The sequence below is a fragment of the Cibotium barometz genome, chromosome 29 (assembly GCF_041138505.1).
Source record: "Cibotium barometz isolate CiBa-2024 chromosome 29, ASM4113850v1, whole genome shotgun sequence".
Taxonomy (NCBI): domain Eukaryota; kingdom Viridiplantae; phylum Streptophyta; class Polypodiopsida; order Cyatheales; family Cibotiaceae; genus Cibotium; species Cibotium barometz.
The window spans coordinates 29,331,885-29,355,761 of NC_141074.1; the positions used below are offsets into that span (position 1 = coordinate 29,331,885).

Consider the following 23,877-nt stretch of genomic DNA (forward strand, 5'->3'; position numbering starts at 1 on the left):
AAAGCATGCGCTTCAGTCATCTTTGATTCATTCAGGTATTCAGCAAAGTACAAGTAGCAGTTCAACATCAAGTCTTCTCCAGGCAGACAGTGAATGCCCTCGTCGACATTCAGCCAGCATATGTGCGGTCCTACGCTATCTGGACTTGTATCAGTGGCCCGAAGAGTCTTTAGCAGAGCCTTGGATTGATGGATACTCAGTCAACGTACGGTCTTCCTTGTCCTTGCGTTGGGCATTCATATCGCTTGTTTACTCAAGCACTGTGCAACATTCTCCAAAGAATAATATAAGTAAAATAAGCAAATATTCTTGCTTGCATAGGGAGGGAGGGGGGGGGATCTTAGTGGGTATTTGGGACCTAATACTCTGTCGTCTTCTTCATTCTCATTCTCATTCTCATTCTCTCTCTCTCTCTACTCTCTGAATTGGATGCTAAAGATTCTCACTACATAAAGGTATAAAGAAGGCCCTGTTGTGCGTTATCGCAATCAATCTAAGTGCATGTAACATTGGTATCAGAGCATCAGGTTGGTGACCCAACTCGGCTACCTAAAGAAGTGAGAGCATCCAATGGATGGTAATACTACGGTCCGGTAAAAACATCCAGGCCTCCACCATGTTGGGAGAGAAATCACATCAAGAAGAAAGTCAGCAAGAAGTTATGGAGGCACAAAGCTTCCAAACAGAAAACACTATTCTGTTAAGCACAGAAGAGCTCCTGAGAACAATGATGGAGCAAATAAATTCTTTGAAGATGTAGCTTGCCGCAGAAAAAGGTAAGCCCAAAGAAGGCATCTCAGATTTGGCACAGATCCTTCTCACTATGGAGGAACAAAGAAGAAAAGACAAAGATCGACGTGAAGAAGCAAAAAGAAAAGATGAAGAAAGACGGTAAGAAGCAAGAAGAAAAGACGAAGAAGCAAACAGAACAGCTGAAGAACAAGAAGAACTGAGACGTGCCGAAGAACATGAGATACGGAAGCCACACGTAAATTTGAGGAAGACCAGTGCCGTCGAGAAATCGCCGACCGAGAGTTTCAGCAAAGACTCGATTGGGAGGCTATGCAAATCCAGCATCAGCAGACGATGACACAGATTTTGGCATCCCCCCCCCTAGCTAGCTCCGAATTCCTTGTCCTCCATCGCCCCTACCACCACCATCATATGAATCTCTCTAAATTTTAGTAAGTATGATGGTAAGTGTGATCATTCTACTATTACTCAATTTATTCATCAATTTGAAGCACATTTTCCTTTAGCTAAAATCACAGATCCACAAGACAAAGTCCATGTGGCAGTACCCCAACTCATTGGGAAAGCGGTTACTTGGTGATAGCATTGGTCACAATTTCACACAGGCCAATTCTAGTTTCATTGGACTACCTTTGTGGCTAACCTCAAAGCCCATTTTCTTCCACCACAATATATGAGTTTTACAAACTCACTTAGGGTGGTTTCCCTATTTTGACCTATTCCAACAAGGTCATTACAATGGCCCATCAGTTGGGCATATTGGAAGAAGATAAGCTCAAGCAGTTCATTCAAGGTTTAGACACTAAAATTAGGTACCTAGTTAGGAATTTTGAGCCTCAGACTAATGCACTGGCACTGGCCCTCGCTTAGATCAAGAACTGATGCTGCTAGCACATTCCATCCTCAAACAGATGGCCATATAGAAATATACAATCAATTGGCCTTTGATGTTCTCAAATCATACTACCATGACCAATAGTCAAAATGGGAACAATATCTTCCTTTGGTTCAGGCAATCCTAAACGATACTCACTCATCGAGTATTGGCCGGATACTGTATGAGGCAGCATTTGGTCGCTGGTTCTCATCTCTTTTGACAAGACAGGTGTCACCATCTCTTCAGGCAAATAAAACCACCAAGACCTTCTCAAAAATTATGGAGTCAGTTAAGGACCGCCTTGCCAAAGCTTAGGAAGCATATACCCGGCAAGCCAACAAATCCTGGCGAGATGTCAACTTTAAGGAAGGGGATTGGGTATATCCCCGCATCATGAAACAACAGCGAAAGCAAGTGGGCAAGCGTTGTCCCAAACTTTCATTCCGAAGTTTCGGCCCATTTCTAGTCATCAGAAGTTAAGTGATGTCTCTTTAAAGTTAAAGTTGCCGGAAAGTTGGACTATGTACAATGTCTTTCATGGCCATTGGCTAGAACGCCCAAAGTTTTCAGTCAGGTGGTCCCAGATGCCCAGATGACTGTCACCATTTCGTCGCCCATTTGGTCCATCTCCATTTCTGGTGCCACTTCTATGGGACTGTCACTCCATAGAGCAGCTAGATTTGTGCCATGTTCACATGAGACCAAGCCGGTGTCTCATGTGAAAGGGCCAGTTACTTTGTGTCACATGGACGGGAGCCAGTCTCATGCCACCCGTGTGTGACCAGGATCGTGTCACCCGCGCATGGCTAGGACGGTGTCTTGTCCATGGAACTGTCACTCCATGGAAGGACCCATTTTTGTACCGCGTCTTCCCTATGGGATTGTCACTCCATAGGAAGGCCAAGGTTTTCACATTTTGTCGAGCTAGATTCGTGCCCGACGAGAATGTCTTGTACAAGTTTCATGGAAGGGAGATTTCGTCCATTACATGTGCACGTGCATCCATATTTGTATGTTGGATTTGTTTTTCGTGTGACTGCTTGCTATTGGATGCACCCGGCTGCAAGCATCTTTTCAGCTTTCATCTATTGTAATGGTTCAGGCACTTTGTGCCCATGGTTTGATTCAATAAATTCCTGCAAAGGGGGAGGGGCCTGTTCCCCTCTCAGTGAGGTCTTGTTTCTCTTTTCTTTGAATCCTACTTTCTTTTATTATTTGTGATTGTTGATTAAGTGGGTTTGTTACAAGTAGTTCATCAATTTTGTCACTTTCACGTGTCCTTGCATTATACTAAACCAATGACATCACTGCTTACATGCAGAAACACACTAGTGGCTATAAGCCCTTGTTCACACACACTTACACACTTTCACCTCTAAGAGGTATTCACACACATGAGCTCCGATTTTTCCAACAATGCCCCCTTCGGAGTTAGGGTGGTGTTATGAGGAATAGCCTTCATACTTAAGGTGATTTGGGCTCATTGCTGGCACCATGTGATGCAAAAGATTGCAGTGGTTTTTTACAAAAAAAAGCATGGTTTGTATCTCAAAACATGTAGTCCACGATGGACATGCCATTACCCCATTTCCCATTTCTCCCCAAGGATCCTGGTTCCCATTTTCACGAGGACTCTGTTCCCATTTCCCCATTTCTATTGTTGGCAATTATGATTTGGACCAAAACATGTTTCAAACGGTCTTAAATTGAACGACCCTTTTTGAAACCTATGCTCGTTTAATAAAGAAATCCCAAACTTGTGTGGATGATTTTTGCTCTCTTCAAGATCTAGGCTAATGGTGTTGTAGGTGGAGGTCTAGAGGCTACAAGAAAGCCACAGCTAGTGCTTTTTTATCTGCCTCATTATGGTTTAGGGGTCTCATGTAGGAGCATCTCAAGGTGTCATGGAGCAACCCTCCCAGGGCCATAGGAAGCCATCTTTACTTCCAAGAGGGGAATTTCTTCTTGTGAATTCTAGCCAAGAGATCTTGTCAATTGACAGTCATAAAACTTGATCTATCTTTAAGAAACGGGAAAGTCTAGGTGCTTCTTGAACTCATTTGCAAGGAAGAATTTCCTCAATGCTTGGGACTGTATTGATTGCCATAGGGTAGTCTTGGTAGTGTTAATTTGGCAAGATAGAAGGCACCAACACTGTTATAAAGGTTTGAAATATTGAGTGGGTAAAGTTGTATCTTCACCATGAAGCCTTGGTAAGTGAGGACATCCTTGAATTTGAGGAGGAGAGGGCTCTCCTTGGCATAGTCACAGGGAATGGGCATTTCTAGGCTTGGGAATGTTGGGGATGGCAGCATCTTCCCGTTCCCATTCCCGTCCCATGTCACTCTATAGTCACAGGGAATGGCCATTCTCAATCTTTTCCGTCCCCATTTCGCGTCCCATGTGACTATGCTCCTTGGTCATGTCTTTTCTTGCATTACATGCATCAATGAATGGGCTGCCCTCCACACCCATCTGTGTGTATAGTTGCTCACCATCTGATTTGGGGGAAGCTCCTGCTGGAAATCTTATGACCTGCACTCCTTACCTACACTCGTCCTCATCCAATGTAGCCACCCACTGTGATGTTGTTCTGCATTGGTGGAATTGGGTTTCTGTTTCTCGGCCACTCTTCAACCCATTTGGAAGTGGATTCAGCGTCCCTCTTCAACTTCCAGCATTTCCGACTTCAACTCTTTGATTAAGTGTATCTGTGAGTTCTGATTCTATAGTTTGAATGTCTTCATGTATTGCCTCGTTTTCCGTTCTTAGCTGCTCTAACTTGGTGCTCAGTGCCGTTTTGTGGGATTATTTTTCTTCATTATGGTTTAGGGGCCTCCATGTAGGAGCATGGAGCAACCTTCTCAGGGCCATAGGAAGCCACCTTTCCTTCCTAGAGGGGAATTTCTCCTTGTGAATTCTAGCCAAGAGATCTTGTCAATTGACAGTTATAAAACTTGATCCATCTTTAAGAAACGGGAAAGTCTAGGTGCTTCTTGAACTCATTTGCAAGGAAAGATTTCCTTTAGAGTGTCAATGCTTGGGACCGTATTGATTGCCATAGGGTAGTCTTGGTAGCGTTAATTTGGCAAGATAGAAGGCACCAGCACTGTTATAAAGGCTTGAAACATTGAGTGGGTAAGGTTGTATCTTCGCCATGAAGCCTTGGTGAGTGAGGACATCCTTGAATTTGAGGAGGAGAGGCCTCTCCTTGGTCATGTCTTTTCTTGCATGACATGCATTAATGGATTGGCTCCCCTCCACACCCATTTGTGTGCATAGTTGCCCATCCTCTGATTTGGGGAAAGCTCCTGCTGGAACTCTTATGACCTGCACTCCTTGCCTACGCTTGTCCTCATCCAATGTAGGGACTGTGATGTTGTTTGCATTGGTGGAAGTGGGTTTCTGTTTCTCAGCCACTCTTCAACCCATTTGGAGGTGGATTCAGCCTCCCTCTTCAACTTCCAGCATTTCCGACTTCAACTCTTCGATTAAGTGCATCTGTGAGTTCTGATTTTATAGTTTAAATGTCTTCATGTATTGCCTCGTTTTCCTTTCTTAGCTGCTCTAACTCGGTGCTCAGTGCCGTTTTGTGGGATTATTCACTTGAATAAGCACGTCATCTCTTCAATGGTGGTATTCAGGTCTGCAAGCTCTTTGTTAGAGAGAGAGAGAGAGAGAGAGAGAGAGAGAGAGAGAGAGAGAGATTAAGTGTCTACTAAAGACCCAATGGGCCTATGAGACCAAATTGATACAATAATGTCCATGGCATATGTCATCATGGAATGAAAAATAAAATAGAACAAACAGTCTCACTGGAGTGATACAAAACTGTCTATGGAAATGTCATCACGGAATACAAGGAACATGAAACATGAGAGGAGCATCAGCCCCCAATAGATGGTATACCACTCTCTAAAATATCAAGCATGGGAATAATGAGGATGGCTGAGAGGTCTCCCTTAGCGGTGTCACATGGAAAGGTAGCTCGGTGGTGATGGAGCATGTCTTGGATCTGGAGTTGATGAGGGGATCGCGGCCGAGGTTTGGGGGGGACGGGGACATCGGGCACGTTGTAATGTGGAGGCCTGGTCTGAGGTAACTCCTCTCGGGCGAGGTGGGTCCACAACAGCCTGAGGTGGGTCCACGGGATCCACTGTATGGGTGGACATCCTCCTCCTATATCCTGAAGAAGTTGGTGATGGTTGTTTGGCAAGGGAGGGGTTGGGGTGGCTGGGGTCTCTCAAGAAAGTGTCCTTGTGTCTACAGATCTTGAGCAGGAAGAGCCCTAGGCAGTGCTGGTTCGGGAAGTCAATGATCTTGGAAAGTGGGCCAAATCCCCCATGGAACAGACAATGAAACTGTTAGAATTTGTTCATCTCAGTGTTTTGGGGATCTACCATTTATTTGGTATTTTATCTATTTTCTCCTATTTATTTTGTCCAGGGCCAGTTGGCCAGCCCTAGAGGCAGTTGGCCAGGTCTCTACTGCACTATATAAGGAGGTCCCCATTATTCACTCATTCATCCATTTCCCTTGCACATAGTTCAACACTCAGTTGCTGGCCATTGCCATTGTAAAGCTTTACTGCTGTTATAAAAGGTGATCTTGTCCAACTCTCTCAATCTCCTTTGCACTCTCTCATATGTTTACTGTTTATGCTTCCGCTTGTGCTATCTCCTTCATGGTATCATTCGCTTAGGTCCAGGCTGCTCCAAGCTCTGCAAATCTGCCCGCCATCACATATTTGCCTTGCATTTTCTGCCCTATCTCCTCCTGGCTGAAGATCAGCCCCAAACATTGCTGCTTTTTCTGGTCCAGCCAGCCCTTCTTGCTACCGGCCAGTTTGTTGGCTGTGTTTTCTCCTACAGAGGCAAGCCGGCTTGGTTTTCTGGCTGTGTTTTCTTCTACAAAGGCAAGCGTTGGAGTTTTGGTTGCAAATTCTCCTCCGGCATCAGATTTGGTGAGTTCTCTTGCATGTGGAGTTACCAGACAAGTGGCTGTACATTTCCTTCTTCCTCCACGAGTCCCTGCCCTTCTGGTAGGAGGTTCCTGGTGGTTTCTTGGACTGTTTTGCTGCTGTCCAGCCTCCTTCTCTCTCAAGTTTGAGAGGGGGTTGATTGTTCCTGGTGCCTCGCTTCGTTGGAAAGCACTTTAGAGAAGTGTTTGAGAGTTGAGTTTTGTTCTTTGTTGCTGTGGATATGGCTCCCCTCTGTACGAACAAGGATGACAAGTTGAAAGGACCCAACTACGCTCATTGGAAGCTTCAGATGCAGGTTTGGTTCATCCACAAGGGTTTGTGGGACATTGTTCAGGGCACTGAAAGGAAGCCCGAGCGTCCTCAAAACTCTAGGCGGTGGACTCAGGATCAGGAGGATGAATTTGCTGTGGAACTACAAGATTGGGAGAGTCGGGACTCGAAGGCGCACTTTGTGCTTGTGCGGACCATCACAGAGGAGGTCTCACCGGCCGTGCAAACTCTCACCAGTGCTCATCAAGTATGGTCAAAGTTGGAGGATCTCTTTGCTCGAGATTCATCGATGAGGGCAATTACCTTGTTGGGGCAGCTCTACGGCTTGTTATTGCCTTCGGCAGTCTTTTCTCATGAAGGCCAAGGTTATCCATGACCAGTTATTACTGGCTATGGGTGCTGCTTTGTCCTCTTCTCAGCTGGCTGCTCTTATTTTCACCCACTATTGGGCACTGATGACGTTAGTGGGGATGTTGTAGTATCTAGTCCATACTATGCATAATGGAGTTGATAGTTATATAGTCTTGTGGGTTGACTACCATGAGTATATAACATGCACGTTCCTAAAAGGTGAATTTGGGCATGTTTCTGGATTCATCTAGGTATATGATGTGGTTTCTCGATCTTTGCGGTGCCAAGTCATATCCACTCAGTTGGATTTTGATGATCTTAGCTCCTTACTTTTGGAGGAGGCGTCCGTTCTCATCTCACAGGGTAAATTGAAGGTGTTAGTCAAGAGTTCTGACCAGGCACTTTCCTCAGTTCAAAAGAAAGGTTGGTGTTAGGTCACATCCACTCAGTTGGATTTTGATGATCTTAGCTCCTTACTTTTGGAGGAGGCGTCCGTTCTCATCTCACAGGGTAAATTGAAGGTGTTAGTCAAAGTTCTGACCAGGCACTTTCCTCAGTTCAAAAGAAAGGTCGGAGTCGCTACTTTACTTGTGGAAAAAGAGGCCATATGTCCAAAGATTGTTTGTCCAAGAAGAAGGACAAGACCAAGGGCAAGGCTTCATCTCAGAGAAAAGGCAAAGATACGACACAAGATAGTGATACAGATTCTAGTACCACTTCTAGGGCTCCCAGGGCGCTTCCGGCTCTGGAGACCCCAGATGGTGTGCTTCTCTAGTACACATACAGTTTCCCCCCATGTGCTTCTAGCTAGAAGAGGCTTGTGTGCGGGAGAGGGGGCTGATCACAGCTCCACCTACTGGTGCATGGGAACCATGGTTCGGAGTTCCAAGCATTAGACATCTGGCAAGACATGGTTATCTTTGGTACAACACGGATTATGAACTGGATCTATTCCAAGTTCATTGCTTGAGGCTTTTGGGACGTGATGTGTTCCGTCCATTGTTGGGGATTATGGGTGCGGTGTGTCCAACAACTCATCATCTATTCTTGGAGTTCACTGCACACTTGTGTAGGAATTCGTGGCCAAGCAAAGTTCCTTGCTATTCGTGGTGGCATCTTGTTTTGAGGAAACAGGTTGGCGGGTGCTCTCTCTAAGGTGATTCTAGTATTCGCGGTGTTGGAGGGTCCATGGTTGCATCGTCATCGACTTATCTTCTTCCGACTCTTGCACACTATGAGCTGCAGAGGGGGTGTTAGAATTTGTGAATCTCAGTGTTTTGGGGATCTACCATTTATTTGGTATTTTATCTATTTTCTCCTATTTATTTTGTCCAGGGCCAGTCGGCCAGCCCTAGAGGGAGTTGGCCAGGTCCCTACTGCACTGTATAAGGAGGTCTCCATTATTCACTCATTCATCCATTTCCCTTGCACATAGTTCAACACTTAGTTGTTGGCCATTGCCATTGTAAAGCTTTACTATTGTTATAAAAGGTGATCTTGTCCAACTCTCTCAATCTCCTTTGCACTCTCTCATATGTTTACTGTTTATGCTTCCGCCTGTGCTATCTCCTTCAGAAACCTCCCGCGGATCTCATAGTATATTGAGCAACGACATATGTAATGCTCCCTTGTCTTAACCTTTGTGTGACATACTCCCTGGGTCTCCGTATGAGCTCCGTGGCTCAGAAGACATGCTTAGCTCTCCCTGTCTCCACTTTGAAGTTGTGGGATGAAATCCGTATTTGGCCAATTGCAATGGGCATACTCCTTGGGTCTCTATATGAGCTCCTTGGTTCTGAAGACGCGTTCAGCTCTCCTTGTCTGCGCTTTGAAGCTATGGGATGAAACCCGTATCTTGCCAATTGCAATCCGCATGGCATGGGACATGTTAACACTCAAGTAGCCCGACTGGATGATTCCATCCTCAAAGAGCTTGAGGAAGTGATCTGTGTAGAAGTGCATCTTTAGTGGGAGCCTCGAAGGTGTGATCCATGTGTAGTGGGTGTAGAGATTGAGAAGATCTAACCGGATAACCCAGTTGGTGTCCTCATGAGAGTTGGAGAAAAGGGGAGCCCAAACTATACTGAAGGGGTGGGAAGCAGTCCATGCGGAGCCCATATCCTGAGAACCAAGTGGAAACTTGGGCATACCATACTCCAGGGGGCCCTCGAGTGCTTCCTGCCTCGAGGACTCTAGGTATGGTGATCCTCGAGTGCATCCACTACCATCGGGATTGCATCAAACTCTGCCAGGATCATCTGATGGTTTGCTGTGGATTGTACGGTAGAACAATTTCTCAACTCGCTGCCAATCCTCATCGGATAAATCTGCCCCCAAAAGGCTGCTCCATAAACCAAGGATGGTGTGACGGTGTGTGGGAGAAACAGGAATTAGGGTTAGGAGTTCATGTGGGAGACATACACAGAGAAACAACAAGGGAGAGAGAGAGAGAGAGAGAGAGAGTTGTGGGGATAAGTCAACTCATGAGGCATGAGTGTGTGACTCCCCTATCACACATGTATATTGCACTAGTACACATAGTGCACTTAGTACATTAAAAGTACTAAGTGTACTATGTACTATAACTTATGGGCTTGTACACACTATAAGGGTGGGCATAGTGCCTTTACCCCAACAACCTCCCACTTAAAGGCAAAGTGCCCTTAAGTAAAGGAAAAGAAAAATCAGCATGTACATGATAATATACAAGGCCATATCAAGGCTGAAACTGGCCTCATCCAATGCCCATCAAGTGTCTGCAATGAGCAAACCGCTCCGGAGGCAAACTCTTTGTCAACAGATCAGCCGGGTTGTCATCTGTATGAATCTTAACAAGCTGAATTTGCTTGTTCTCTATCACCTCTCTGATGAAGTGATACTTCACATCCACATGCTTCGTCTTTGCATGAAAGACAGGGTTCTTTGCCAACTGGATGGCACTCTGACTGTCACAATGCAACAATGGAATATCCCCTGTATAACCCAAATCAACCACTAACCGAGATAGCCATAATGCCTCCTTGCAAGCCTCTGTGGCTGCAATATACTCGGCCTCTGTAGTAGATAAGGCAGTGCACTTCTGCATCCTGGATATCCATGACACAGCACCTCCTGTGAATGTAAACACATAACCGGTAGTAGACTTCCGGTTATCTGGATGACCGGCATAATCCGAATCCGTGTAACCATGAACTAATGCATCCTGTTTGCCAAAGCAAATGCACATATCCTGTGTGCCCTTCAGGTATCTCATGACACCTTTCACTGCTTCCCAATGCTTCTTGCCAGGGTTGGCCATGTATCTAGAAACCACTCCCACTGCAAATGCAATGTCCGGCCTAGTAGCAACCATGGCATACATGAGACTGCCACAAGCTGAAGCATACGGAATCTTGGCCATATCAGCCCTGTCTCTATCTGACTGTGGGCTGTCCGTAGCACTGAGTTTCACATATGGAGGCAAAGGAGTACTAGTCTTCTTCCCCCCGTCCATATTGAACCTCTGCAAAACTTTGCCAATGTATTCCTTCTGAGACAAATACAACACATGCTGATTTCTGTCCCGAAGTATCCGCATACCCAAGATGTGATTTGCATCACCCAAATCCTTCATATCAAAGGTTTGATGCAGCCTCTGCTTCAAGGTATCCATCTCCTTACGAGATTTCCCGGCAATCAACATATCATCAACATACAAGATGAGGATCAATAGACTGCCATCCAAAGCTTTCTTGGTGTACAAGCAGTGATCTATGTCACTTCTCCTGAATTTTTGTGATTTCATGAATGTATCAAATTTATGATACCATTCTCTTGGTGCCTGTTTGAGCCCATAAAGACTCTTTTTCAGCTTGCATACAAGCTTCTCCTTTCCACTCACTGCATAACCCTCTGGCTGCTGCATATATATCTCCTCATGGAGATCACCGTGAAGAAAAGCAGTCTTCACATCCATCTGAATCAAGTCCAGATCATCATGTGCAACCAAAGCTAACACAGCTCTAAGTGTGGTCATTTTGACCACTGGAGAGAAGATCTCCTCAAAGTCCACACCATATTCCTGCTTGAAGCCCTTAGCCACTAACCTGGCTTTGTATCTTGGCTTTGCATCTGGTGCAACTTTGAGCCTGTAAACCCACTTGCATGGCAAAACCTTCTTGCCTGCAGGCAAATGCACCAACTTCCAAGTTCCATTTTTGTGCAGAGAATCCATCTCTGACTTCATGGCACGCTCCCATAGAGCTTTGTCTGCCCTCTGTAAAGCCTCCTTATAACATGAGGGCTCCCCACAGTCAGTAAGCATCAAGTAGTCAACCCCTGGAACAAACCTGTCAGGGGCTCTGGAGGGTCTAGTGGACCTCCGTACCCAATGACCATGATTTGCAGGTTGCTGTCCAGCCTGCATATCACCCATTGGTGGCTCCTGTTCCATGCCATAAGGCTGAAAAATCATGCCCGGTATCTCCTCTAACTGTGGTATATCCATAGGGATATCTTCTGCCATCTCTGGCTGTCCATTTGGACCATTTTCAGCACCATTTAAGGGCTGGTTTTCCTGCTGTAATGGCTGATTTACAGCCCTTTGTTGTTGTCCATGATGTCCATCATCATCAAAGATGACTCTGCCAGGCTCCTGTTGCCTTGCAGGCTCCTTATACATGCATGTTTCATCAAAAATGACATCATTGCTGCGTATAATCTTTCTATTCACGGGATCCCAAAGTCTATACCCCATTTCACCTCTGTCACCATATCCTAGGAATATGCATTTGTGAGACTTAGGATCAAGTTTGGTGCGCATTTCCCTGCGTATGTGCACGTACGCAACGCAACCAAACACTCTCAAGTGCTTGTATGACGGAGGCTTCCCTGTCCATACTTCCTCTGGCACTTTCCCACCAAGCCTCGTGTTAGGTGACCTGTTTATAAGGTGAACGGCTGTCATAACAGCTTCAGCCCAAAAACCATGAGGTAATGCGACAACATAGAACGGACCTTCTCCTGTATGGTCCTGTTCATCCTCTCTGCTGTCCCGTTTTGTGGAGGATCATAAGGAGTAGAGAGCTCCCTCTTGATGCCTTTGGCATCACAAAAGTCCTGAAACTGTTTGGACATATACTCTCCACCATTGTCGGAACGCAAAGCCTTCAGTGTTTTGCCAGTTTGATTCTCAACAAGAGCAACAAACTTCTGAAACACTGAGAATGTATCACTCTTCAAACGAAGAGGATAAACCCACACCTTGCGTGTGGCATCATCTATAAAAGACACAAAATATTTTGCCCCTCCCAAAGAAAGCTGAGGCATCTCACATACATCTGTATGCACAAGCTCTAACTGAGCATCTTTCTGTCCAAGAGCTTTCTTGTGGGGGCACTGCAGTTGCCTGCCATATATACAATGCTCACAAAACTGAAAACTTGAAAACTTTAGAGAAGGCAAGTAACCCAAACGAGACAATTGCTCCATTCCCTTGACACTCATGTGTCCCAACCGGCTATGCCACATAGAAATTTCCGGCAGCTCGGTTGCATTTACATTAGCATGGTGACAAACACCTGCATGCATAAAGTAAAGAGTGTCCACCTTAGAGCCTCTGGCAACAACCAGTGAGCCCTTACTAATCTTCCACTTTCCACGACCAAATGTGGTAACATAATCAGCATCATCAAGCTGTCCAGTAGAAAGCAGGTTCTTCTTGATCTCAGGCACATGCCTGACATCATGGAGCATAAACTGTGAGCCATCTGAAAACACAAGCCTCACATCACCTCTGCCAAGAATCTTGCATGCATGGTTATCACCCAAATAAACCACTCCTTCATTGCCAGCAGTATACCTGACAAACAAGTCTCTGCAACCTGTGACATGAAAGGAGGCACCTGAATCAATGATCCATGAGTGCATACCATGACCACCTGTAAGAAGTGAATGGGCATCAAGTGAAGAAGTAAATAGGACCTCATCCTCACTGCCACCTGCATGTGACACATTGATTTCTTCAATCTTGACTCCACTTTTGCCCTTTGGCTTTACATCTTTGGCTTCATCTTTCTCTTTGTCTTTGCCTTTTCCCTTTTCCTTTTGATCATTTTTCCATTTGTAGCATTGCTTTTTAATGTGTCCCTTCTTGCCACAATAATGGCATTCCAAATCCTTTTTGGAGCGAGACTTGCTCCTTCCCCTTTCTTGGCTTTTTCCCCTTTGCTGGGATCTCCCACGTGCATTCATTGCATTGGACTTTCCAACAGAGTTGTTTTTCCTGTTCATCTCTTCTTGAAGAAGAGCACCCTCAACATCTGCATATGACAGCATAGCATTCGAATTGCTAGTGGCTGTCCTGAATGTGTCCCAACTCTCTGGCAAAGTGCATAACAGAAAAGTGGCTTTGAACTCATCGTCCATTGCCAACTTTTGATTAATGACCTGGCTGACAATACCATTAAACTCATTTAGATGGGCTGTCATAGACGTCCCTTTCTTCATCTGAAGACCTATGAGTTTCTTCAACCAATACACTTTGCTTGAGGCACTTTGCTGGGCATACAAGTCCTGCAATCTCTGCCACATTCCCCAAGCTGTCTTCTCTTCACGAATGCTGAAAAGTAATGAGTCTGACACAGACAACATGATAGTAGATCTTGCCAGCTCATCCATATCTTCCCACTCTTCAGCAGTAAGAGAAGCGGGCATTACACCCCTTTCTTTGATAGGCTTGTGCTGCTTTTTCTGGAGCAACACATTGTAGCACTGGGTTTGCCAAATATCATAATTATGCGAGCCTTCAAGCTTCTTGATGTGAAGCAATGAAGAGCTCTCACCTGTGGTTGCCATAGCAATATGCAACCTGTCAATGCCCGACTCCTTGCAAAAATGTGCAAACACTGCACCAAAAGCACACAAAGTGCTCACAGTTTTTTCTCCCAAGCTTTATCTCCCACTGCGGAAGCAAGAATGCAACTTTTCTCCCACTTTATGTGATGAAATCACCAAAATCTGGTTGCTGCAGATTTTGGACAGCACCTTAAATGTGCTCTGTTGCCCTTTCAAAGTGCTGTACAGCAGTACCAAGTGCTCACCAATGATGTACCAAACCTGTACCGGCAAGTACGGCAGCTGAAATTGAACCTTTTGGTCACTCAAAACAGTGTACAGCCATGCCAAAACTTGCACAAAGCTGTGCCAAATCTGTACCAGCAGGTACAATAGCAATAAATGCTCTCCTGGCTGTCCAAATGAGTGAAAATCAGACTTTTACAGTCCCGTACACTGCATACAACAGTCCCGAACAGAAATTGGGCAAAAGCCCCTTGACTGCAAGCTGATTTTTGAGGATTCAAGGCATAAATGTCTTGCGTGCTGCTTTGCCAAGCTCAACAAGCATACGAACTTGAAAAGCCCCTTGATTTAAGATCAATTTCTGATCATACATGGTACATTGACGCACATGAAGGCATCCAGAGTGTTCACGATGCTTCCCCCTGACCACATATACATCAAAATAATGAAAGCCCCTTGATTTACAGGCACATTGAGTGCTTGTAAGGCATCAACACATTATCCACAGCATCAAATGCGATTGCCTGCATGCAAATCAACCAAATCGGCACAAAAGCCCCTTGATTTGCACTGCAATTTGCTGCAATTTTGCCCAAATGTGCGATTTTTCACATCATACAGCATGTATGAGTGCTTAATTGCACAATTACATCAAAAACCCCAAATTTCGACATCCAATTTCCTGCAAATTAATCCTGATTGTGACCAATGTCACCCAATTTTGCCAATTTTGCTCAAAAATTGAGCAATTTGGCACCTGTACCTGCTCAATTGATTGAATTGATAAGAAATTCCCAAAATTGAAGGCAAATACCTCTTAATTTTTTGAATTTCTCTGATCTGCAGGCTGAATTTTAGTTGTTGCAGGAAGGGGGGGGGGCATCTTCTTCCCACTTGCAAGGAAGCATGCCTGATGCAAGAAAAGCTTCTCGTTTTCCCCGGGCAGAAGCTTCATGGTTGTCCTTTACCCTCTTGTTGTTGGAGGCTCTTGTGCAGCAGAAGGGCAACAACACGCATACCTGGCTGCCTTCGCCTATTCACAAGCAACTCGAAGTGTATTAGCGCTGGGCGTCTATTTGTTGGCTACCCGGCCAGTTGACGGGCGCCGGGAGTTGTGCGCGCTGGCCTAGTAGCCTTCGCTTCGCGTGTTTTCGCTCGGTGACCAGCGGTCGACTAAAGCCTTCGCCGCCTCCACCTAGTAGCGCTACGGGTGTTTTCGCTACAATGCGAATGCGCTCGCTTGCGCCCAGTTGCCGCCTTCGCTCACGCCCAGCAGTAAGCCTACGTGTCCGCCTGCCCTTTCGTCAGGCCTCTATTCGGCTGTGGTCATCGCTTCTACCACCTTGGCCTTTCCAGAGTATACACAGACGAAAGGGAGTCTTGGGCTTTCTTTGCTCGATCAAACAGAGAGGACTGGCCTGCTCCAGCTTCAGCTTCAGCTACGTGTTTCTGAAGAAACTCAGCGTCAACCCCTAGTCGACCTGCAGGCTCTGATACCAGTTGTGTGGGAGAAACAGGAATTAGGGTTAGGAATTCATGTGGGAGACATACACAGAGAAACAACAAGGGAGAGAGAGAGAGAGAGAGTTGTGGGGATAAGTCAACTCATGAGGCATGAGTGTGACTCCCCTATCACACATGTATATTGCACTAGTACACATAGTGCACTTAGTACATTAAAAGTACTAAGTGTACTATGTACTATAACTTATGGGCTTGTACACACTATAAGGGTGGGCATAGTGCCTTTACCCCAACAGACGGGAGTGTCAAAAGCCCAACCCTTCATCTTGGACTTCTAGAAATGTGCCTGGATGCACTGCCGCTCGAGTAAGCTCAAGGCTGCATATCCTCGTGTCACTCTGGCATGTACTGCGGGAACCATGACACCAAGGTAGAGGCCTGGATGCACTGCCGCTCAAGTAAGCTCAAGGCTGCATATCCTCGTGTCACTTTGGCATTTTCTGCGGGAACCATGGTGAAGTGTGGGCCATTGAAAGTGACACCAAGGTAGAGGTAGGATGAGACAATCTCCACAAGATCCCCTTTGTATGTGAAGTTCAATTTGGATGTGTAAGGGGCGGGAGGTATTGAAGACCATTACCTTGGTTTTACTGAGGTTAACAGTAAGGTCCTGCCGATCGCAAAAATCTTGTATGGCTGAGTCTGAAAGGACAACGAGTCTTCGTCCTTCCAGATGATGCTGAGAATTTGTCGGAGGTGGGGTCTAAAAAGGACATCTACCCCTCCCGAGCCATGCACTCCTGATGATGTGTGGGTCTCGCCTCAGAAAGCTGACTCCCACTCGAACCCGATTATGTATGGTAAGCCCCTCTCAGGCCTCTAGAGTCTGTGTAGAAAATGACATCTGTGTCTGTGAGTCTCGCTCAAACCTCCTGGATTTGACCACGGGGTGCCATTGCAGTTCCATACTACTAACATCAGATGTTTGGTCTTATAGACCCCGTGTTGTGTCATTTATGTCCCTGGTTTGGAGCTGACAGGACAAAGTTCTGGATCTCGGGGTTGAGACCCCCTAGCTCTCTGGAGAGATTCTGCCCTCTCTGTGGTGACACCATGGGGGCCGCTGAATGGCAGTATTACTAAAAGCTAGTGCCCAGCGGGATCGGGTGCATTGCCTTTGATCTATCAACTCTTTGGGACACTGCCACAATGATTGTGCATTATGGTTGTCTGATACGAGCTAAAGAAATCTATAATGGAAGTTTGAGTGGGATGCAACTGATCTCACCTCCCTGACTGGAGTTGAATGAAGGTCTCTTTTTGATGATGCAGCTCTATGAGGAGGTACACCTAAGCATCGCTGGTCTCTATGGTGCATTACCTTTGAAAGGGGACGAAATCCTTCTTTGAAGAGGCAATGGAATCTGCCTTGCATCTGATAGTAGCTGGGCAAAATAACGAGTAATGATCCTCTGCCTCTCTCTTCCTAGTGTTGCATACCACGTATGCTACTCAGTCGATCTCTTGCTGAGAGAGATTTAAAAGGGGGACTATAGGCTCTAGTCAAAGGGAGTGAGGCGATCTATCCGGAGAGTATGTGAAGCAAACCATCTAGTGGTGTTGGAGTACCATGATCTGCTCTGTTCTTCCTGCACAAGCTGTCTGGAGGGTTCAAGTGCCTATCTTGGGAGGCGGTGTTGGAGCTGCTCCAAACGCTGGGAGTATGATTTCATGTGGCACAAAAGGCTTACTCTTAATCATGTGGGAGAACGTCATCACCTACCTCCTCTCAATCCTCCAAAATAATGGAAGATTAGTTGTCTGCCTGCACTCACCTTCTCAATGGTAGCTGTCAGAGTAAAGATATGATCTAGTGTTGAGTAGTTTTGCCTAAAATTTGCAATGGCCGGGGTCCCTCAGCCAAAGATCTGATCTCAGCCTCCAATGCTACCCACAGCTTGGCTAGAGTATGGCTAATCACAACAGTTTGGTAGTTACTGGGATCTACAGGGTCTTTAGGCCTGTGGATTGGGACAATTGGGTTGGTTATCCAAGAGGGAGGGAAACCCTCGCAGATGTGCAACTTTAATAGGGCTTTTGTGAAGTTGGTAAAAGTCCCAGATGAAATTGGAAGTTAAACTTTAAAGAATTTGTAACATACACGTTGTACAGGGTTTCTAATAGAAGCAGGGTATGAAGTTTTGAGCTTCTAATTGTTTAATCACAGTGATACTATCTAACTTTTACATAATCGATGCCATATTTTTGTAGCAAAGTTTTCAGTCATATGAGAATGTTGATCAATAAGATTTGTCTTGTCAGAAAGTGGTGAAGATATTTGAGTGCTAAGCTTTTGACGTTTGTGGTGTGCTTTTAAGGGTTTCTGGAGAAAGATTGCTGATGAGAAAGCCAGAGGCAAGGTTGAGTATAATGGTATATTGGCTTGTGTTGCACATCTGGATGGCGGTGCTTTTGCTCTGAACGTACATTTCAAGTGGTGCTGGAGGCAGTGCTAGAGTGAAGTAATGAAGTGCATTAAGTGCAAATAACATTGTGGCCAGTTTGTAAGGTAATGAGTTTCAGTTATGAGAATGGCTACAGCTTACATGCAATTTGTGAACTTGGCGGATTGTTCGGAAAAAAGATTAAAGCAAAGGGTGCCGATTCGTGCACTCCTTGGAGGGAACATCTCAGGAATCTCACAAGTGAAAGTAAAGGATCGCATGAAGGCGATGGAGAGGTTTGACATTGGGTAATTCAGTGCATTTAATGCTGATAAGGTGCTTTTACTCAGAACTGACGTGAGTCAAGCCTACAAACAAGGCTTTCTGTGCAGGGGGGTATGGCAGACCAATGGTAGGCACACCATTTAGTTTATTTCAACATATTATCGGCAGAAGGAATTTGCTGATAAGTCTCCATCTTCTTGTCATATAAATTTAATTTACCCTGTATTCTCTGGGGCTTTCTCCTGTCAAGACAACGAGTGTGGCAAGCTGCGGTGTGCTTGCTGTGGCTTTGGCTTGCTTCAAATTATACTACCTTCAATGCTAGAAGGAGATTCATTGTTGAGAAGACTGAGATTGGCTATAGTATAACGGGCTCAAATCCCCACTGTACATTTGTACCGTATGGTAAGCATATAAAGAGAAGCCTGCAAGGGTTTTTGGGTACTGATGACGACCAACACGTCTCCAGATTTTTGGAGTCGAAAAGTTTATGCCGCAATTAGATCTCATACCAGAAATGGGGTCAACACATTTTTTTGTAGTGTTGCAATACAGAAGCAGTAATTGCTTCACTTGTGTTTGTGTGAAGCCTCTACTGTTAATTGATTATGAAAGCAGCACCTTTTATGGGCACTCCTAGCTTTTATATTGGGTGTATGCTCCCATTTATTCAAGAAGAAACATGGTGTTATGCAGAGAGGATCGCTGATTGATGAACACGGTTATATGAATTTATTTTGTATACTCCATACATCAATTCTGTTCTATTTAATATTGCCTATGTTAGTCCTTTCCTCGACCCACAAAGTTGTAAATCGTATAAATAGTCTCTTTCTACTCATCTTGAAACCCTTGTTCTATTTACAACATTTAATAATCTATTATCCTCGCTGTTCGTTTTCTTTCCCAGCAATTGAACTTTTCTTTCCCAGCAATTGAACTTGACATTTTGCAATGCCCTTAGCGGATATTGTTTTTTTGGGGGGAAGGGGGGGGCAGAAAAATTACGTCCCTGGTGGTGTGTTTCCTACAACCATTTTGTAAGGCCCTCTATCCTCTCACTTAGAGTTGTTCATGGAGATAATGATAATGTAACACCCAACGGTTTTATGAGAATATACCTTTCTCTCTACTTATGCTCTAAGTCAACTTGCCACCTGGTAAGATGCCTTCCGGACATAGAAGATATAAAATTGCACTAATGGGTGGCCTTGTCTTTGTCCATGCACTTAGCATCGTAGCATCACAACTTGTAGACAACTTGTATGAAAAAGGGACTTCCCTTCTAAAATGAGCTTGCTCAATGTCAAATTCTCATTTTGATGGTGAACATGTTTATCTAGCTGCTAGGATACACAAACGTTGAAAATGGCACATGCACCCAATATATCTAAGGGCCAAATTACAATGTTATCACATGACTCTAGATTTAAGTATGGGAGAATGGTAACACTCACGTAAGAACATCTAGATTTAAGTATGAGAGAATGGTAACACCTATGTAAGAGCATCTAGATCTGAGTATGTAAGATATGTGATATCGAGAAGATTGAGCCTTATTATGTCCTTGCCCTTTTAAGGGTCTCTATTGAGAGGGGTTTGTAATCTTCCTTGAGTTTGTGTTAGGGCAATCCAATATGCACAACATAATATAGACCTAAGATTTATGGAGCCATGCCATTATGGATATGGTTGATGAACACATGCATGGTTCATTACATAGCCTTTCAAAGGACACGATCCTCACATGCCTTCACATCTCGAAAATCTATACAAAGTGCAAACTCGCTTCCATGACATGTAGATTTCTTGAAGCTATACATAATTCTAAAGTTTTGATTTGTGTATTTTGACATGTGGTTTTGAAGGTGGATTGGTTTTGTGTCGAGTATAAATGCAATAATGCCACAATGAAAAGAGAACCGTCTGGATTTTGGTCCGTCGACTCCTCGAAGTTATTGCGTGCAACAAAAGAGTCTTAGATTCTGCCAACTCATGTTGAGCAAGCATTCTTTTACAAGAATACAGATGCTCATCCATGGTGGCAAGTTGTGCATGTCCAACCTAGAGGTCGACACTTACCAAAACTTATGTGTTTTTTCAATGTAGTCAATGTGGCGATAATGAGAGTAAGGAGGGTGAAAACTCCCTTTGCGGCCCTTGAGAAACACGTTTCGTGATTTCCTAAAGTCCCCTCCCTCTTGGAGTTTGTAGAAAGAAGGAAAATGTCTTGTTTTTCATTGTAGTCAAATAAAACTTGCTTACTTTTTTGTTATTATGTTTTGAAGGGCATGACAAATGCACATGCTCCTTCTAGGTACATTCGTTGTGTGCTTCCCGGTTCCTAAAAGGTAGGCATGTGGTATAGCCCTCTAACTTCTCTTCGTTCCCACCGAAGATCTCGTAAGCGTTACTTGTTACGATAACAAGCTCAACTAGTGCGATTATGGATGATACACTTGATGACAACTGTAGCTACACTTACGAAGATCTCGTAAGTGTTACTTGTTACGATATCAAATGACAACTGTAGCTACACTTACGTCACTAGAATCGCTGAGATTATGGTTGATATTTGCGAGTGGTTTATAGGTTGTATGTGCTAGCCACTTTGGTTACTAGAGTTATGGCATAGTTATAGCACCAGCCCATATAGTCTAGTTCACATTATGGACCTTGTATGTTTTAGTAGTAGAGTAGTTTCCCTTGTTGCATGCACTCTTATCTTTATGTTATGGTTGTAGAGAAGTGAAGAAGATAGTGGAAAATTCAACCATCCGTCTCTCTTTTATGTGCTTGTCTAATCGTGTGTGTGCGTGAAAAAGTTTGCTTGCAAGGAGCTTAAGGTCACCCTATTCCTCACATTCTTTTCATGGTATCAAAGTGCTAGTTTATGTAGTGAGCTTAAGAGGTAAGCAAGTGGCAAGAAAAGGAAGCTGTGCTGCATGGGTAAGTGTAACTCCATCTCTTTTCCTTTGATTCAGAAGACAATCTCTACTGGCTACTAGTTAAGGACAATGACAATAGGCATATCAGGAGGGGACAATGTAATATCTTGGGGAGCCCACTTTGATGAAGCAAAAGCACAATGTATACTATGAGATTGCCACACATTCCTCTTCAATGAAGAAAAAGCAGTGTATACTGTGAGATTTTCCCACATGTCTCCAAAGGGCCTTTCTATTGCTATTTTGGTAATCCGTAGAGTCGTTTCGTTGGCCTTGCAAGGTTTTTACAAATGCTTTACACAGAAGTGTTAACAATGATATTTTTTAGTTGCGCAGTGTTTATGTACATGTTTTGCATAAAGATTGTTATGTACATTGGTAGATTTGAAGTGACTGCATAGATTTTGAGATATGCACATGTATGGCAGATTTATGTTGATGTGATTAGTTCACATAAAGTGGTTGCAACAGTACTGATAGTAATTGTGTATGTATATGTCTAACAAATTATTGGAAATTGCAAGATTACTATGAGTGCAAGAGTTACTGTAAGTTCTATTTGGCCTATAGAACATGATTTTTTGGTGGAGGCAAAAGTTATTGTATAACTATGTTTAACGGTCTATCCTAGATTGCAAGCGAGAAGCTGGACAAGAATAACTTCCAAGCGTGGAAGTTTATGATGATAAACTTCCTCATGGGAAAAGGATATTGGGCATTTATAACAAGTAGTGATAAGCAGTTTGAGCTTCTAGAAGAAAATTTTACTCTACAACAAGTACATGCCTTCAAGGCATGGCATGAGAGAACCATCAAGGTTATGCATATATTGGCTCTCCATTAGTGTCTCTCATCCTATAATTGGTCATATATACAGGATGTAGTGACACACTGTTAGCACAAGTACCAAGGCTAGGAAGATGCAGCTAAAGCAAGAGTTGCATAATGTGCAAAGAATAAGCTATGTATCATGATTATCCATTTAAGATTAAAGGGCTTGCATATGCCCTTGCCTTTATTGGAGCACTAATTGATGATGGCGACTTGGTGTTGATCACTTTGAATGAGCTTATAAAAGACTATGATCAGTTTCGGACATCTATCCAAGCTCGGGAAAATTTTCCAAACTTTCAGTTACTTATAGTCCTTGTATTCAGTAAAAGAAGATAAATGTTGGGAATAAATCATCCTCTAGTAATATGCACAACTTGGCCTTTTACACAGATACAAGTAGAGGTAGAGAGATATCTTCATCTATAAGCCGAGGTGCATGCCGATATGGAAATAAGAATCATGGATGCAATAACAATAGGATTCTAATTTGTGAATAGGTGGAAAATGCCGCTCTAGAGACAGGGGGAGCCAAAGAGGTCGAGGTGGATAGTAAAGAAATCAGAGTGAAAATATCATAGAGTACTATTATTGTGGCAAGTTAGGACATATAGTACAAGGGATGCTTAGTTCTCAACTGTAGGATGCACCATATTGAGGAGATGTATAGTATGTTGATTCGGGTGCCTCTAACAACATAACCAGCCATGGTGAGTGATTCGGAGAATTAAGAGATTTGGAAAAATGAAGTTATGTAGAAACATGTGATGATACAACACACCCTATTGCACATGTTGGGAAAGTCCCTTTGTTTATGCACGATGGGAAAATGAAGTATTGTTGCTTTGCTTTATGTACTAAACATAAACAGAACCTAGTTTCTTTGGGAATATGATTGATAGGGTCTGTGATTGAGGTTTAATCCTCCTGGATGTTATGTGGAAGATTTTAATAATCAATTTCACTTGGTTACAAAGGGAAACAAAGTTAACATAATGTTTACATTGGATGTAAGCATGCGTAAAGTGAAGGCTACAATGTTTGCACATGGTACGTGTGATTATAGACATTGATATTTGGCATAACGCATTGGACATGTCAATATTCAACGCTAAAGAGTATATACTGCATAGGTTTGCCAAAATTCATAGTGGATGGAATGCACAGAGAGTAGTGTGTGAAGCATGCCAACCGGGAAAGTAGGCTAAGCATTTTTACGTGATAAGCATAAGATGAATTATAATGGTTTGGGAACCAACAAAGATGACACCAATTAGAGCATTTTGTATCTTTCATTAATGAACCACACTAGGAAAGTGTGGGTGTATATCATGAAAGAGAAAAGTGAAGTGTTTACTTACTTTTAGAGCTTTAAAGGTATGGTAGAGAAAGATGCCTAAGATCAAATGGTGGGGGAGAATATTTCTCCAAAAAATTCAGTGAGATGATTATTTAAGAGAGATTGGGATAAAGAGGAAGTTTACATGCAGGTACATGTTGCAACAAAATGGGATTATAGAAAGGAAAAATAAACATACTATAAAATTTGCATGTGCATTGATAAATGAGAAAGAGACACCTCATTAATTTTGGGCTACAATTGTAGTTTATATC

At 43.9% G+C, this 23,877-nt stretch overlaps 1 protein-coding gene across 2 annotated transcripts in view; it reads left to right on the forward strand.

Annotated features, from left to right (window-relative positions):
* LOC147622017 (uncharacterized) overlaps positions 1–19,286 on the forward strand; it is a 44,975-nt gene extending 25,689 nt beyond the window's left edge. For both annotated transcript variants that reach the window (XM_086823094.1, XM_086823096.1), the window contains one exon: positions 18,134–19,286. In XM_086823094.1, coding sequence (XP_086679220.1) covers positions 18,134–18,236 — 103 coding nt within the window. In that variant the 3' untranslated portion in view covers positions 18,237–19,286. The remainder of the gene's footprint in view (positions 1–18,133) is intronic.
* Positions 19,287–23,877: the final 4,591 nt, after the last annotated feature.